Here is an 18,752-nt window from a genome sequence, read left to right on the forward strand (position 1 = left end):
TTCACTTCTCAAGGAACCGTTTTTCTTTCCCCCACAAAGGCACTGCTTTGCACACAAAAGTTCCCAGGTTCAATCCCTGCCATCTCCTGGTATGGCTAGGGAAAACTTCTGGCCTGAAACCCCAAAGAGCCGCTGCCAATCAGTGTAGGCAATAATAGGCTAGGTAGACCAACTGGTCCGATTCGATATAGGACAGGTTCCTAGGCATCGTTTTACAAGTGCTTTGTGCCCATGTAAACAAGAACAATGTATGGAAATGTCAGGTCAAGCCAAGAACAGGTGCTCATTTAAAATAAAAATATTCAGTTATATTTATTCACATATTAAAACTGTACAAGCTAAAGGAAAAGGACATCGAACACTTCCGAAGACTATTTCTTTACAATATGCAATATAACAGATATCCAAACTAGAACTGTTAAACAAGGTAGACGACAGGGACAGCCAAGAAAGCAATTTGGAGAGCTTGTTCCGTTTTGTTTGTTTTCTTTAAAAAAAAAAGGCATTTAACAAAAATAGATGTTAATCAGCTACCAGTATTATACAATGATAAATATTTCAAAAAATATATTAAGTTATATGGAGTTTATGGATTTGACAGGAAATCCACAGAAATCCCAGCCTTCACATGGACTTCCAAATAGACCAATTAAAAACAAACAAACAAGCATTCCAATAGTTAAGAACTGGTTCTGCAGACTTTACTGTTTTGGTATCAACATTCTTGTCGCCTACTTGTAGTGTAACTTATACTAACGTCATTATAACAAAAACACGTAAGCTATAATGCTCTGTGCAATACGGATCTGGCAGCTATATATTGACGAGTGGCCTCAGAATGTTTGCATTGCAGCACAGGTGGAGTTAAGCTCCTCATTCTTGTTAATACTGGCTCACATTTCACAAGGCAACATCTCCCCACCCCGTCCCGCCCCGCACCCCACAACATACACGCAAACACACAAAGAAGAAATCCAAACACATCTTCACTTGGGTTCCATTGCAAGCCCACCATTAACATTTAGCATAACATCCAGCGCTTAGCAGTTGCTGGGATGAACTGGGGCAACCGCAGCTCTCACACGCACCAAGATCCAAGATGCCCAACCTCAGGACTCAGAAATCTAAGCGGCATTCGTTTCCCACTTGTACTGCTAGAATGTTATGTGCTTGTCAATGTTCTGCTCCGACTTTATAGTTAAAAATATATATATATATGCTTCTGTCTTCCAACCGTTATAGAAATATAGAATGGACTCTTCACCAGCATGTTGGCAGTGTTAGAAGAGAGTTTTCTCCACCTCGCCCTCCTTCCTGTAAGTCAAGTCCACTGATGTAGTCTTTTATCGCACCGCCAGGAGGAAGGCCAGCCCAGCCAAGCCAAAGCCAGCTGCCGCCATTATAGCATTGCTTATGGTACTGTTCTGGTCAGCTGCATCCGAGCCATGTTTGTTGAAGAAGTGATAGAAGCCATCCTAGGAAAGAAGAAAACAAAGTCTTATTTATTTATCAACTTTATAGCCCTCTCTTCCTCCAAAAGCCTTCCAGGGCAGCAAACGCACAAGCAACGAGCCAATCAACGGTTTCTAAACCAGTGCTAGAAACTCAAGATACAGAAGCTAGGTGCCAAACGGCTCCTTAAACCAAGGTTATATTTGCCAAAATGGACTGTCTAGTTGCCATTTTGGGGGAAGATGGCTCTAAAGTGTTATTTTACAAATGATGGATTGACTGTGATTGATCATCAGTTAAATATGTGGTTAGTTCAGATGATAACCTTGAGGTTAAGACCTTTGAGAACTTACAGAAGAAAAATCACTTCAACCAGGGACAGTCCACATATATATTGGCCTATTCCTACCTCTTTTGCTTAATGGTTACACAGACCATTCATAACGTAAGAATCTTCATCACAGCTGTGAGCAGGGCAGTGGGGTAAGTGAAGACAAGCCACAACAATTTACAGTAACGTTTCTTGACTGCTCCTGCTCAGAAAATGCATTCTGGTTCCCGAAATTCATTCTGATTGTGCAGATAAAATGTAAAGGACAGAATTCTACAGGATGTGCTGCTATGTGTGAAAACAGTCAATGTTTCAGTTATCCCCTAGGCATGCACCTCCAGATGGTGGGGAAGTCAGGTCCCATCCTGGTACCCGGAAATCTCCATTTGGTCACAAGTGGCTGATGGTCAGGTGCAAGATGTGCCTGGTGAACTTCAAACACTGCTCTCAAACACCACCATTTCATGTGCCCTGGACTCAGACCTAGATTAAGATCATGAGGCTAATGGGAGGCTAAATACAGCAACAAGAACAACTTGTCTGAAAGTTACCAAGTGTACTGAAATTAGAGAGATAATCTGCATCCATTTCCTTCAAGTGCTTTTCTTCTTCTCCTGTCTCTCAGCTGGCAAACTGAGGGCATGAAAATTTCTAAGGAACACAGGAACCTGCCTTACACCAAATCAAAACCATTGGTCCTTCTATCTTAGTATCATCAACTCTAACCAGTAGTGGCTCTCAGGATTTCAGAGGGGGAGGTCTCTCCCAGCCCTCCCTGGGGCCTTCTGTATGCAAGACAGATGATCTACCACTGAGCTAAGACCCTTCCGCTCTGACAGCCGAAACAGTTAATCCAGCCCTGCTTAGGCCCATGAGCCACTCAGTTCAGTGCTGCCCTGTGACAGAAAGGAACTGGCAGCTGCACGGCCAGATCTTTCTTCTGAATAATCAAGAACAGCAGTAATACGACTCCAGATGGTCGTGTTTGAACTCCTATTTGGCAGATGTCTATGTAAACAAGTTATGCTCTTAATTTCTTCCGGAACTTTGTTCTTTACACTTTAATTTGTGCAAACAATGGGGGCATTTTCCACCGAATGTCAGTTTACACTCCTGGCCAGCAGCTGCTGTGGGGTCATTAGCATTCAGGTGGGCTGCCTACAGAAGGGGAGTCAAGCCCTCAGCTCCTCTGTGGAGAGGGCACAATTAAGCCAGTCACCTTTTGCAGCTACTTGCTTGGACGTACAATGGGTTTTCCAAAGCAGAATCAAAATCCAGATCCTTAAGATACGAGTTTGGGGAACAAACTTCCACATTTTATTGCCATAAAAATCAGCCACAAACTGCTTAAGAATCAGCAGCAGGGCAATTAGTTGGACTTTGGGTGTTGCTGTTTTGCTGTTTTTTTAAAGAGCTTTATGATTAAAAAGAGAAACCGCAGGTTCCAAAAGACATTAAGGGCAAGAAGAGATCGACAGCCAACAATTTTATTTGAAAACCACATGAGAACAGTGTCTGGTCTGGGCTTCTGTATTTGTTCTCATCTCTAGCTCAGTTGCTTAGAGCATAGTGCTGATAATGCCAAGGTTGCAGGTTCGATCCCTGTATGGGGACAACTGCATATTCCTGCATTGGACAAGATAATCCTCAGGGTCCCTTTCCAACCCTACAATTCTATGATTTCTAACCTTTAGCATGAATTTCTAGGAACAGGACCCAGCAGTTACTTTTTTCTTCAAATTTCCCTCTAAGCCTCTGAGGGTGAAGAGCACTGACCTCAAAGCCTTGCTTCTGTGTAAAAGTCACAACCAAGCAAGCAGACTGGGCTGCGGCTGGAAGCCCAGTGCACAAAGAGGAGCCACACAAAGCCTTGCCTTTCTGCCACAATCAATGGCAACCCCATCCCACCTGCCATCCTCTGGAACAAGGCCAGCGTTGTTGGGAATCAAAGCTACAGAACTGCTGCAGTAAATGGCATCAGCGGAACACAAAATAGGACAGGGCACATAAGACTCTGAATACTGACGCTATTTCCTTTATAGGTATAGCGCAGAGATGAGAGAGCATCATGTGCAAAAGCCACATGAGCACCACAGCAGTGTGTGTGTGTGCTGGAAAGTGCTGGGCACAGTGGTTTCCAAACACATGTGAGACAGTCATGTGGTCCGACCATGTGACTAGGAACACATGTCCCTTCCATAGCTCATCTGCCACAGACTGGATCTGCAAGCTTCAAAGCAGATCCTTGCGCATAGCCGGGAAATGGGATCTGGTTACACCTTTCACAGGGGACAGAAAAAGAAGCTTTTGTCCACGACATTCTTTTATGCCTTCCTTTGTGAAGTAGGTGCTTTGGAGCACTGGTCCTCTGCAGAATAGGATTACAAAGGTGCCTTGGTGGGGAGTGAAGTGGGGCAGATTCCTCATCCAGCCAAAGAAGCTTGCTTTGAATGGACTTTTTACTTGGCCTGCTTGAAAACCGAGAACTGAATGCAGGTTTCTCTGTATTCTTTACCCGCAGTACTGTGGGAAATAGTTGCTTTGAAGTTGATTATTCAACATTCCTGGCAGAGGTTTAAACCCTCACCCACTCAACAATGGTTAGCACCAGATTCTTCGGAGAGGCAAGAAACTCTACACTGAAAGGAGTGGGGGCGGGAGAAAGAGCCGAAACCCCTTACAGTTAACATCAGGAAAGAGGCATTTCTGCTTGGGGCAGGGGAAAAAACAATAAGGAAAGCCATTCCTTTATAATTGCTGACCCATCAGATTAGCAAGGGATGTTTCTCCTTCCTTTATTTTTGTACCCATTCATGATGACCTCGGTTACATTCAAGAGAGAGGCGTTTTGCTCAAGGCTATATAAAAAGTTATGTTAACTCAGGAATTCCTGAACATGCTCACAACAAGCCTCTCTGTCAAGGGGGGTGGGAAGCTGGAGTTCTTTAGTTATAACAAGGCTTGGAAGGACGCCAAGCACTTAAGAATCTAAAATATTCTCCCTCTCCCTCTCATTCCGATTATATCCAAGACCAAACAAAGGCTTTTGTTGGCAGTGTTCTCTCCCGTTTCAGGTAGATTGCTGGGAAAGGAGGGAGAGCAAAGCTGCTAGAGGCCTGTGACAGACAACTGTTGTTGGCTTTGTCCGACCTGCACCGCTGGAGACATGGGAATCACAACTGGGGAGAGCTGCGCTCAGGGGTTTCCACTAGGCATGGAGTTGGTCACTGGGAGAAGCTTATACTTGTGCTGGCCCTTTGCACCATGACCCACTTTAACCTGCATCGCCCAATACTCAAGTCCCTTTGAGCCTGTATACACACAAGCAAGGACAACATGTGAGCAGGTGGTACTGAGCGGCATGTGCCAAGCAGTGCCATCCCCTGGCGGCCACACATCTTGCACACCAAGAAAAGAGTTTGGATTTGATATCCCGCCTTTCACTCCCCTTCAGGAGTCTCAAAGCGGCTAACATTCTCCTTTCCCTTCCTCCCCCACAACAAACACTCTGTGAGGTGAGGGGGGCTGAGAGACTTCAAGAAGTGTGACTGGCCCAAGGTCACCCAGCAGCTGCATGTGGAGGAGCGGAGACGCGAACCCGGTTCCCCAGATTACGAGACTACCGCTCTTAACCACTACGCCACACTGGCTCCCTGCCAAGGATGCTCGAAGGCCTCCTCCTATGTGGAAGGACCCATAGCTAAGTGATAGAGCATTTGCCCTGCACACAGAAGCTTCAATCCGTAGATCCTCCAGACAGGGCTGAGAGAATCCTACCTGAAACCCTGGAGAGCTGCTGCCAGTCAGTGTAGCCAATACTGAGCTACATGGACCAAGGGCGTGTCATGGAACACGAAGGCTTCCTGTGTTCCTGCAGACATTCATGCTGCAGGGGAAGGCTGGCTGGCGCACGCAACACCAGGGGCGCGGCCACACGGAGCAACCCTGCTTATGTGCTGGTCTGATGCACAAACACAACTTTTGAACAGGGCCCCAGGGGAATGCCATTCCTCTGCCTCAACAGAAACTCGCATCCAAAGCAGCTTCCCGTAAGCCAGTTTAACAGCCGTAGGCTTGGCCCGTGGTTTTTATGAGAGCTGGGGCAGCACGACCAGCCGGTCCTGCTGCACCTCTCTCCCACGCGAGCCCCAGATGATGATGATGATGAAGAAGAAAAATAAATCTGCGCTTCTTCAGCTAGGGAACTTCCAAGAAGAATTGCCAGCTGCTTCTGCCTTCATCAGCTTACTTGGAATAATGTATTCCAATTGTGGTCTTTCAGTTTCGCGGCTTTCGTACGTGTCAGCAGGAAAACTACAGGGCTAGGCAGCAAGGCAGAGAGCAAGGCCACATCACCACAGGCCTACTTTGGGAGCTCCAGCGCCAGATGTTAAGACGTTCGCTCAAAGCGCAAGACTCCCCTGCCTCAATAAAGCAGGCAGGAGTCAGCATGGGAGAACCGACACACCAACACAACCCCCAAGGACAGCAGCGGCTCCATGATCTCACTGCTCCCACCATACTGCCTATGGTGCCCCACCTAGAACTCTCAGACAGAATGGAATTCCATCCTGAAGTCCCATCCCTCTACCCTCTTCCATGCAGGTACCCTCTTAACTCATAGAAACAGGCCTTATATGGAGTCATCCCCTTGGTCAGTACTGCCTACACCAGCCCCTCTCAACCTCGGGTTCCCAGATCATAGAATCATAGAGTTGGAAGAGACCACAAGGGCCATCAAGTCCAACCCCCTGCCAAGCAGGAAACACCATCAGAGCACTCCTGACATATGGTTGTCAAGCCTCCGCTTAAAGACCTCCAAAGGAGGAGACTCCACCACACTCCTTGGCAGCAAATTCCACTGTCGAACAGCTCTTACTGTCAGGAAGTTCTTCCTAATGTTTAGGTGGAATCTTCTTTCTTGTAGTTTGGATCCATTGCTCCGTGTCCGCTTCTCTGGAGCAGCAGAAAACAACCTTTCTCCCTCCTCTATGTGACATCCTTTTATATATTTGAACATGGCTATCATATCACCCCTTAACCTCCTCTTCTCCAGGCTAAACATGCCCAGCTCCCTTAGCCGTTCCTCATAAGGCATCGTTTCCAGGCCTTTGACCATTTTGGTTGCCCTCCTCTGGACACGTTCCAGTTTGTCAGTGTCCTTCTTGAATTGTGGTGCCCAGAACTGGACACAGTACTCCAGGTGAGGTCTGACCAGAGCAGAATACAGTGGCACTATTACTTCCCTTGATCTAGATGCTATACTCCTATTGATGCAGCCCAGAATTGCATTGGCTTTTTTAGCTGCCGCGTCACACTCATGTCACACTGTTGCTCGACTACCACTCCCATCATCCCCGACTGCTGTCCCTGCTGACTGTGGATGATGGGTGCAAGAATGATGCTCTGCCACCAAGCTTCACCCTTTCCTCGGGGGATCAAGACCAGGAATTGTACAGCACGTGGGACCTCCAGAACCCCAAGCTGCCGAAAGGCACAAGTTGGAAGGTTGTCCTTGGAGAGATAACTTGCTTCCATCTCATAAGCTCAGGGCCACAGGCACCATTAGAAATTAGCCAGGTGCCAGGCGCCAATTGCGGCCATGTGATCTCGGGAGATCTCCCTCTGGCTGGCATCTCCAGCTTTCTTAAACAGCTAAGCAGATAAACTTATTTACTGCATTTATATCCCACCCTTTTCCTACAAGCAGTACATGGCTCACCACTCCTCCTCAGTTAATCCCTACAACAACCGTGTGAGGTAGGTTAAGAGGGTGTGTCTGGCTCAAGGTCACCCCTTTAGCTTCATGACTGACTGGGGATTTGAACCCCTATCTCCCAGCTCCTAGTCCAACACTCTAATCACTACACCACACTGCCTTCCTAGAGTTCTTCTGCTGTGGGGCAGCAATATAAATTAAGTAGGTGTATAAATATGGGGAAAGGAAAATGTGACTTAGAGAGAGATCTGCAATATTTCCATTGGAGCTTAAATTTGTTTTGTTCTGGATTGTTTTAATGTGTTATAAACCACTTTTGAGATTTTTTTCTTGAAAATATAAAGCAGTATAGAAGTGAATTTAATAATAAACTCCACTGGGGGTGGGGAGGCAATGGTGCCTAGACATACTGTTGTGGCGACTGCAACATGGGTTTAAGGTGCCATTTGGTGATTAGCTTACATATCTGAGTTTCTAATATTGGCCACAGATCCATTCCCGCTCCATGCCCAACACTTGTAGCTCCACAGAGACTAGACCCAGTAGTCATGCGAAGTCAGTTGTAAGCCTGGGCGATATATCCACCCAGGACTGGTATGAGGAGCAGACTGCAATGTCGGCTTCACTCAGCAGTACATCGCTGGTGAAACTGCCACCGCTCCCGGGTCCCTCTGCTAGCAGTGTCCACTGAAGGGGGTCAAGAATCCCTTCCTCCAGCAGGCGCCAAGAGCAGAGGGACTCAGGAGTGACGGCGCTTTCATTGCTGAGTGAAACCGCCATCCCACTCTGCCCTCATATGGCGCAGAGGGAGAAACAAGCTGTGAGGTGCCAATACAGCTTGTTCCTCCCTCTTCATCTTTAAATTGCTTAACTTAGAACTGTGCAGCTGTCCTTGCCTCAGTCCAGTAGTTAAAGGATCCCCCAGCACAGTGCTGGCTCCCACAAGCCGGTGGCAGAGTGGGGACTCCCTACAGCAAGCAGTTAAAGGAGCCCTGATGCTCCGCTTGCAAGTGGCGAGAGCACCGGGGCTGTCTCAGCTGGGGAGGGGGAACCTTCTCTCCCCCCAGATGAGTGGTGTAAACCCAGCCCACGAGTGCCTGGGTGAAACCGCCTCAGCTCTTGAGTGGAGAGCTGGAGTAGTTTCACCCAGTGTCTCGTGCGCAGAGGCCAACGCACCTTTGTTTTTTCAGCATCGCAGTGTAACGCCAAACCCTGATGTTTCGCTGGCGATAAACCGCGATTCTGAAAAGCTGTTATCGCCCAGCCCTAGTTGGTTGTTGCCGGCTAGTGTATTTATACAAAGCATGCTGTACTTGGCAACAACAACAAAGCACTTTGCACAAAACAAAGCTTCCTTGACCAACTGTGCAACTGTTACGCTCTTGCAAGCCGCACGTAGGTGACTTGCCATCGGTTTGGCCCTTGAGCGCATCACTGCCATTTTAGCTGGTCCAGAATACAGTTCATACACGACTGGTTGTTGAGCTTGTAACACCTATTCTGTGCACCAGGACAGCCAACATGGTGCCCTCCAGCTGTTGCTACTAGGCTCCAGTCATCCCTGGCCAAGATGGCTGGGGCTGATGGGAGTTGTTGAAGCACAACAGCAGCAAGAGGAAGCCAAGTTGATTGCAAGATGTTAGCCACGGGTGACACACTTGGTTCCAGATAAAGCTTCCAACGTACTCGTATTTTAAACCCCAAATGGCCAGACTCCTGAATATCTTGGCATCTTATATGTATGTACACAGTATCAGCTACATAGAACTTTCATCAGTCAACCAGCATTTGAAATTTGTCAGGTGCATTTTGCAGCTGGCTATCAGCTGCTTGTGACCAAGTGAAGATGTCTGGGTGCCAGGATGGTGCCTGACGTCTCCACCATCTGGAGGTGCATGCCTGGGGATCCTTGGATCTTGACTGCTTTCACACACTAGCAACACATCCTGTAGAATTCTGTCCACTATATTTTATTTGAACAATCAGAATGAATTTCAGGAACCAAAAAGTTGTCTTGAAAAATACAACTTTCAAGCCACCTGGCCTCAAGTCGGCAACCAGGCAGTCTGTTTTGGCAACTGTAACCCTGGTTTAAGGAGCCATTTGGCGCTTAGCTTATATATCTGAGTTTCTAACACTGCAATCAAGGTTTGGGCAAAACAAGTGACAGCTCCCATCAGTATTACAAGAACCCATTTCGTAGGACTCAGAGATGCCAGTTCAGTTTTCTATGATCTCAAGTACAATGGCAACATGCAAGATATTTCCTGGTGTGCAGGTGCCATGAAATGCCCGTTTCACATTTGTAATAACTCAAATCGTTTAGCAGCGCCTACAACTTTGGAACTCCCTCCCTAGAGATCAAGGTGGTGCTTTCAGTGTACTGTTTTCAGCACCTGCTAAAAACATTTCTGTTTAGATAAGCCTACCCAGATGCTTAGAAAGTTGAGCAATTTTAATCTGTTTTAGTATTTTAACTTTTGTATGTTTTAAAACAGGGTTGTTTTATCTTTTGTAAACTGCTTTGAAGGTTGTTGTTCTTTTTACATTCAAGCGGTGTATGAATTTTATGAAATAAATCAATCAAACAGGGTACCAGCCACACTCTTTCTAGCCCACTCTTCAAAGGGGCAGTCTTCATTCGAGCTGTGATGGGATGAAGAAGAGGTGGCTCAGGCATTTCCCAGTCTTTCCTTGCGAAGATACATCCCCTAAGCCTGCAGGGCAGGGATGGGGAAGCCTTTTCAGCCCGAGGATCATATATGCACTCTTCTCTGCAACCTTCCTGGGGCTGCAGGTCAGTGTCAAAAGTGGGCAGAGCAATGGAGGCAAATTCCTTTGCACAACAGGCTAGTTTCAAGACATAACAGCTCTCTTATCTGACCTTCCAGACACATAAGCAACATGCTCGGCGTTCAAGGACAAGGCAGGCAAACACAATCAAGGAAGGTTTGAAGCAGGGCTTGTCAGTGATGTGGCCTGGAGGAAAGTCCCAAGGACCAAACAGAGAGGTCTGGAGGGTCACGTCTGATCTCCCAGGCCTGAGGTTCCCCACACTGTTATAGGAGAACACACCTATCCATGCTAAGAAATCAAGCTACACCTTTATTTGGTGAAGGGCTATACCTCAGTGGTAGAGCATTGGCTTTGCATGGAGAAGGGTTCAAGTTCAACCCCCAGGTTGGGAAGGGAAATGGGACTCCTGCCCAAATCCCCAGAGAGCTGTTGCCAGTCAGTGTAGACAATATTGAGGTAGATGGATCAATGGCCTGACTCAGAATACAGCAGCTCCCCATGTTCCTATACTGCCTTCTTTTGGAAAACCACTTCGGCCAGCCAAGGGGAGCTTCCTTGCAGCTGGTCGTAATGATTGTATAATTGAACGAACTGAGCAAGATAATAATAACACTCCTTTGCTAAGGAAGAAGGGCTAAGATCCACCCACCATTTGACCCCAGGGCATCCACACTTCCTGTGGGGCATGGCTCTTGCTTTGAACAACATGGCTAAATTAACAGCGGGAAGAAAATTAATGCAAGCCAGCTGCACTGCACCTGCTGCTGAGCTAAAAAACCTGTAGGCAAGCCATAGCTCTCGTCTAGAGCCACCTTTGAAGTTACCACTGGGTGGATGCTGTTGTTTTTTAAGACTAGGCGTCCACCTCTTGAGGACACCCAGCAAGAGGATATGCAGAATGGTGGATGCCCCACATGTATGTAGAAGCCAGTAAATCCACCCCAGGGGCCCTATCTGCAGTGCAGACAGGTGAGATCACCATGTCTGGTGCACCAACGCACATTTGCAGGAGCAGCCTCTGCTGAAGGACGCAGCTACCTTGTTGCTCCAGACCATGTCCAGATAGAGGAGAACAGAGCATGGGGCTTTGCACTGCTGTTTTCAGATTGACAGATCAGAGTACAAACACAGCGCAGAAACTGTGCCAGTGGAAGACCCTCAGAGCAAAGTTTTTACTGCCTTCCATCATTAGATTGCTAGTAGCCAAGCAGCCTAGACTCCCAATACCTTCTATTATCTATGGAGCTGCCTGAATCCCATGCATCTATGCAGATTCTGCTTGCTTCTTTGGAAAAAAAGCTTTGCACTGTTGTGTTGTTGTTTTTTAAAGCAAGTTTCAAATGCTCATGGTTTGCAGAACGTAAAGCAAAGCAAAGCAAAAATGAAAGAGGCGACACAGGCCAAGCTTTTGCAGGGCACCTCGATTTCACACCTTCCCCCTCAGTTCAAGTCTTCCTGCCACCCAGGTCCTTCTGAAAGTATCCCAAGTTCTGAAGACGCCCAACCAAGTGTTAAGGTCAGACAGATACATTTGGTTGTACAACTGATTTCAAGGGCAGAACCCGAGCTCTCTCTGTGTCAGCGCCCAGCAAATTGCTAGCCAGCTGGGCATATGCCATGCAGTTGCCCCAGAAGCGAAAACTCAAAATGGAGCATCGTTTCTGAGCAAGGGCACCCATTTGGTTGCTGCAAGACCAAGATACACCAAAGCAGCCTAATTTAAGAGGGACAAAGACCACAATATGGAATGGAAAAGGGGGACGGGGAAGAGAGAAATGAGAACAGACGCCCGATCAAAGCTCTTTCTCACGGTTTGTCACAGCCTTCTGCTTCCCTTATATGGGAAAAAAATTATCCAGGCCTCCCTAGCAGTCATTCCTCTTTCTCTCGCCCTCCCCCCCTTCTCCTGTACGTCGCTGCTCCCCTTGTGGTCTGTACTGGGGTTATGGGGAGAGGGAAGCAAAAGGAGGCGCCGCTCGCCACCCCATAGGAAAGAAAAGCCTTAGATTTTTTGGAGAGGATGGTGGGGCGGGAGGAGGGAAGGTAATGTGCGTATTAAAGCGCCGGAGCGAGAAGTCAGCTGGCGAAGCGCGCGTGCCAAGGTCATTCCCAGCGAGGAGTCCGCGTCCAGGACTGGGAAGGGGCGGGCGGGCGGTGGGCCCTGCAGAATGGGAGGTGGGCATCGGGCCGGCTCTGCTACAGGAAGCGGGGCGCAGCGGGTGAGATTGCAAAAGCACCATAAGGCGTGCACAGCCGCCCCCCCCAAACCTCCGGAAGAGAAAGGGGTACCCAAAGGAACGCTAGGGCTTTCTACGGTTGCGCGCTCCTTTGCGCTCGGTAGCGCGCAACAATGGGGGGGGGGGAGGGAACCCGATTCATCTTCCTCACCCTCCCACCCCACAGCGCTGCAGGCATTGGGAGCGAGGAGGAGGAGGAGGGAGGGTGGGCAAAGGGAAAGCGGCCAAGGCCAGATCGGGGACGGAAGCGCAGCCATTACTGCGCGAGCCGAGAAAAGGCTCGGTCCGTTCCGCAGCCGGCGGCGAAAGCGGGAGGTTGCCCAAAAGAAGGGTGATGATGGGGAGGGGGCGCCATGGATGTCGCAGGAGGAGCGGGAGGGGGCGCAGGCCGCTCGGGGGGCGGGGTGGGGAAGGGAAGGGGGTCGCGCCTGCCCTCCCTCCCGCCCGGCTGGCCGCCCCCTTGACCGTGCGCTTACCCAGCCGCCGTGCGCCTCCAGCCACTCTCGCTTCTCCCCGGCCAAGTAGGCGGCCAGCGCCTCCGCCAGAGCGGCCGTCTGGTCGCGAGCGCCGCGCTCGGCCAGCGCCGCCGCCAAGTTGCCGGCGAACACGACCAGCGCCACCACCCGGCCCCAGTTGAGGCCGCCCTCGGCTTCCATCTGCGCCGCCACCCGGCCCAGCAGCGCGGCCGCCTCGCCCGGCTCCTGCGGCAAGGCGGCCGCCGTGCAGGCGCTGCGGAAGAAGGGCCGCTCGCGGCTCTCCAGCTCGTCGGCCACCCGCCGCAGCGTCTCGGCCGTGCGGCTGGGCGGCAGCGCCGCGGCGCCCCCGCCGCCGCCGCCGAGCCGGTGCTGCAAGTAGTCGGCCATCAGCTGCACCGTCTCCTCGCGCAGCGCGCCCGGCATGGCGGCCCCCTCGGCTGGCGCGGCTGAGGCGCAAGAGCGACGACGGGGCCCAGTGCCGGCGCCTCGGCGGACTAAGAAGCCGCCCACGCGTCCCCGGCCGGCTTCACGGCGCGCCGGCTCCGCCCCGTCTCTCGTTTCCCCAGCAGGGCTGGCGCGAGGGGCGGAGCGCCTCCCTCTCGGCTCCGCGGCGAGGCGGAGAACAGCAGGCGACGAGGAGGAGGGGGCGGCGGCAGCCGGAAAACGCCTGCAAGGGTCCCCTCCGCGGCGCCTGGACCGGGCGAGGGGGCGCTTACAAGCCCCATCCAGTCAGCTGGGGGTCTTGGGGAGGGGCGCGCAAGTACCTGGGAGTGCGCCTAATTCTCTTCAGCTGGGGGGGGGGTTTACTTCTGAGTAGACCTGCCGGCCTTGCTTGCAGTGCGTTGGGACCCAATTCCGCCAAGAACAAGGGATGCCGAGGAGCTGTCCTTCAAACGCCACATCCTCAGGGCATGGGCGTAGACTGGATTTTTGTTGGGGGGCAGGACTTGGTTAGGGGGCTCAGAACCGACGTGATTGGTCTCTTAAGTATTTCTATTGTTTTTCTTGATGGGGGGCAATTGCCCCCCCCCCCCGCTTTCGCTCCGCCCATGCCTCAGGGCCAGGATGGGTGCGTCTGATATTTGGCACCTTGACTACTGGGGTTGTTCATAAGCTAAATTATATGCCACCTTTGGCTTCTCATGATCTCAAGGAGGTGTCCATGGTTTTCCTGCCCATTTCATCTTCACAGCAACCCTGTGAGGTAGCTCAGGCTAAGAGGCGGTGAATGGCAGAAGGTCACCCGGTGAGCTTCATGGCTGAGTGGGGATTCGAACCCTCGTCTCCCAGGTCCCAGCCCAACGCTCAAACCATTACGCCGTACTGGCTCTTATTTCTTGCATTTATTAAATTTATAGACCACTTTCATCTTCCAAGGAGTTTAAAGTCACGTGCGTGGTTAGGCTAAGAAATGGTGGCTGGCCCAAGGTCATGTTGCAGTGATTAGGGAAGGTAGATCAGTCAATTAAGGAATCTTTGATCCAGTAAAAAGATGTTCCCAGTTAATCAATTCACTGGCGTTTTTTTAAAAAAACAACTTTTACAGATGTTTATAAAAGCTGCAGGTGGCATGCCCCACCAGTGAGAGAAGGGAGTGGACAGTCTCTCTTAGTATACAGTGGTGCCCCGCAAGACGAATGCCTCGCAAGACGGAAAACTCGCTAGACGAAAGAGTTTTCCGTTTTGGAGGTGCTTCGCAAAACGAATCTCCTATGGGCTTGCTTCTCCTATGGGCTTGCTTCGCAAGATGAAAATGTCTTGCGACTTCCTGCGGGTTTTTTTCCCTCCCCCCCCTTTTTCTAAGCCGCTAAGCCGCTTATCAGCTGATCCGATAAGCCGCTAATAGCGCTAATCCGCTAATCTGTCAATGGGCTTGCTTCGCAGGACGAAAAAACCGCTAGACGAAGAGAATCACAGAACGGATTCTTTTCGGATTCTTTTCGGATTCTTTTCGTCTTGCGAGGCACCACTGTAATGTATTTCCAGTGACATTTGGGCCACATCCAAAAACAAAAATCATGTTCTTTCCTCCTCTTTAGGGCTGCTATTTTTCTCATAACAGGGAATGTATGCATATTCTAAACTAATACATTAAATTACTGCAGTGCCTACAATGAGCAGATTAAAGGCCTCACCCGCACTATGCACTTGAAGCTTTCCCCCCAAAGAATCCTGGGGACTGTAGTTTGTTTAGAGTGTTGAGAGTTGCTTGGAGACCCCTATTCCCTCCACGGACCTACAATTTCCAGAGTTCCCTGGGAAGAGGGATGGGTGGTTAAACCACTTTGGGAAAGGTAGTTGTGGGCAGGAGGAAACCGGGGTGGGGGTCTCTTGACAATTCTCAGCAACCTAAACAAATTACGTTCCCCAGATTCTTTAGCAAGAGCTGTGACTGTTTAAAGTGGTATAAGACTGCTTTAAATTTACAGTGCAGATGGGTTTTAAGAGTGCTGTAATCAGGTGATGGCCATCAATATATTGTCTTGACCTAAATAACCTGCCTTCTTAACTCGTTACTCTCTTTTGTCTGAGCTGCTCCAGCTGCTGCTGCTGCAGCATGTAAATGTAACATAAGAACAAGATAATCATGGTTTCATAAAGTGATTGGTTACAATTTTTAAATGTTGCTAATATAATAGTAACATTGATATTTTGTACTTTTGAGTTCTGCTAGGCATATTGTTTTCTTTCGTGTTGTATTTAACTTTGTTAAATTTTGTTAAATTTTGAGGTTGCTTTATACTGTATTTTTATTTTATATATTGTTTTGATATTTTGTTTAATATTTTGACTTTATTTTGTACATGGTTTTGATATTCTTTTGCATTATATTGGACCTCTACATTGTATATAAGTTTCTGACACTCTGTTATATTGTATTTGAGTTCTATTTTATGTTAAAAAGCAAATAAAAATGAACACTAAAAAAACATATATATATTCATTCCAGGGGGTTCTAGGTACTTACCCAAGGTTTGTGTTTCCTTTGGGAAAGAGGTACAGTGGAGGTGTGGTGTCTTTATGGTATATGGTTTGTTTACACATACAGTCATGGGAAAAAGAAAGTGACTGGGAGTGGCCGCTGAGACCATATAACACCAGGCCTGAAAGACCTACATTGGCTCCCAGTACCTTTCCGAGCACAATTCAAAGTGTGGGTGCTGACCTTTAAAACCCTCAATGGCCTTGGCCCAGTATACCTGAAGGAGCGTCTCCACCCCCATCGTTCTGCCCAGACACTGAGGTCCAGCGCTGAGGGCCTTTTGATGGTTCCCTCACTGCAAGAAGCAAAGCTATAGGGAACCAGGCAGAGGGCCTTCTCGGTGGTGGCACCCACCCTGTGGGATGCCCTCCCATCAGATGTCAAGGAAATAAGCAACTATCTGACTTTTAGAAGACATCTGAAGGCAGCCCTGTTTAGGGAAGTTTTTAATGTTTGATGTTTTATCATGTTTTTAATATTCTGTTTGGGAGCCGCCCAGAGTGGCTAGGAAGACCCGGCCACATGAGCGGGGTATAAGTAAAATAGTAATAATAATAATAATAATAATAATAATAATAATAATAATAATAATAATACACCCTCTTTGAATTCTGTGGTTTTGCATATGAGGACATAATGACAATCATCTGTTTTTAAAAGGTCTCAAAATTAGGTAAGTACAACCTCAGATGAATGACAACACACAACCTATTACAGTGGTGCCCCGCAAGACGAATGCCTCGCAAGATGGAAAACTCACTAGACGAAAGAGTTTTCCATTTTGGAGGTGCTTTGCAAACCGAATTTCCTATGGGCTTGCTTCGCAAGACGACAATGTCTTGCGAGTTCCTGCTGGTTTTTTCCCTCCCCACCCTTTTTCTAAGCCGCTAAGCTGCTTATCAGCTGATCCGATCAGCAGATAAGCCGCTAATAGAGCTAATCCGCTCATCCTTCAATGGGCTTGCTTCGCAAGACGAAAAAACCGCTAGACGAAGAGAATCACAGAACGGATTCTTTTCGTCTTGCAAGGCACCACTGTACACCATGTCATGATTTATGCATCTATAGCAGGCACAGACAACCTTCAGCCCTCCTGATGCTTTGGCCTACAACTCCCATGATCCCTAGCTAACAGGACCAATGGTCAGGGATGATGGGATTTGTAGTCCAAAACTTCTGGAGGGCCGAAGATTGCCTATGCCTGATCTATAGGGTGGTTCACAACAAGGCCTGAGCTATTTTGTTCCTTTGAATAAAGAGTTGGGTGATTTATTGTTTTATTGCTGACTTATGCCTGAGTCTTAGCTTCTGACACTGTACAAATGTATAATTTGCATTAATTGCTCCACCCAATTTTTCCTCTGACCCTGCAACCCACTTGCATGTGCCCCCTGCCCCTTGAAGGTTGCCCAGAAGTGAATATGGTCCTCTGGATGTTGCTGAACTGCAACTCCCATCATCCCTGGCCTTTGGACATGCTTGCAATGGCTGATGGGAGTTGCAGTTTAGCGACATCCAGAGGTCCAACGCTTTCCCACTCCATCAGGGGCACCTTGCCAGTGCTCACAGCTGGTTCCACCTCCGTGTGAATGGACTTCCCCTTGCTTAGTGTTGTTACCGACAGGCCTTGGCACTGAAATGAAAAGAAACACGGCCTTCACTTCAGGATTGGGAGTTTCCAGGTTTCCAATCAACAGAGAGTTAGTTTCAGTTTCCCAAGAAATTACCTAACCTTGATATCAGCTGAAATGGTTGTGTTTCTTCATCACTCTTTCCTCTATTCTTGAGAAAGTTATTCATGACCTAAGTTGTAGACCTCTTTGTGATCAACAGAAGATTTATTGTTGTTCAACACTTTTCTGCCATGGAGGAATCCTCTTTAGCAGGCATAGGAAAACTTGGCCCTCCAGATGTTTTGGGACTTCAATTCCCATCATCCCTGACCACTGGTCCTGTTAGCTAGGAGTGATGGGAGTTGTGGTCCCAAAAACATCTGGAGGGCCGAGTTTGCCTATGCCTGCTCTTTAGCATACCTTCCAACATTTATCCAGTGAAAACAAGGATGTCCTATTTTTATTTTTATTCCCCACCCGTCTGACTGGGTTGCCCCAGCTACTCTGGGTGGCTTCCAACATTTATAAAACCATAATAGAACATTAAACATGTAAAAACTTCCCTATACAGGGATGCCGTCTAAAGGTTGTATCTCCTTGTACTTATCTCCTTGGCTTGGGGAGTCACATAACTCCATACCCTCCAACATTTATCCAATGAAAATAAGGGGCATCCTACCACACCCTCCAATATTTCTCAGATTAGGAACATCCTAACGAAAAGCGGGACATTCTGGAATCAAATCAGAACCCAGGATGGCTTCTGTAAATCTAGGACTGGGTCCATCTTTAGTGGAAGACGAGGAGCTCCCCAGGGCAAACATCCCTGAGGAGAAGTCTGTGTCAAGGGATTGTGAGGTAGACATGGAGTCCTGGCAACCCAACCTCTCCATCAAGACAATAGACTGAAATTGGAGATGGATACCAAGCAGCCACCAAGTCCTACAGGCTCACCCAGCTGCTAGATGCCAGGAGTGCCTGTAAGCAGAATCATTTAAACCAGGCTTCCTCAACCTTGGCCCTCCATATGTTTTTGGCCTACAACTCCCATGATCCCTAGCTAGCAGGACCAGTGGTCAGGGATGATGGGAATTGTAGTCTCAAAACATCTGGAGGGCCGAGGTTGAGGAAGCCTGATTTAAACA

At 48.6% G+C, this 18,752-nt stretch overlaps 1 protein-coding gene across 1 annotated transcript; it reads right to left on the reverse strand.

Moving 5' to 3' along the window:
* Positions 1 to 286: 286 nt before the first annotated feature.
* On the reverse strand, positions 287 to 13,562 carry BCL2L10 (BCL2 like 10). The gene is made up of 2 exons (XM_083476047.1): positions 13,012 to 13,562; positions 287 to 1,475 (listed from the first exon to the last, which is right to left on the reverse strand). The coding sequence occupies exons 1-2, from the start codon at positions 13,432 to 13,434 to the stop codon at positions 1,344 to 1,346; spliced, it is 555 nt and encodes a 184-aa protein (XP_083332173.1). The 5' UTR covers positions 13,435 to 13,562; the 3' UTR covers positions 287 to 1,343.
* Between the last annotated feature and the right edge of the window lie 5,190 nt (positions 13,563 to 18,752).

Source organism: Podarcis liolepis, assembly GCF_965112155.1.
Source record: "Podarcis liolepis genome assembly, chromosome: 14".
NCBI lineage: Eukaryota > Metazoa > Chordata > Lepidosauria > Squamata > Lacertidae > Podarcis > Podarcis liolepis.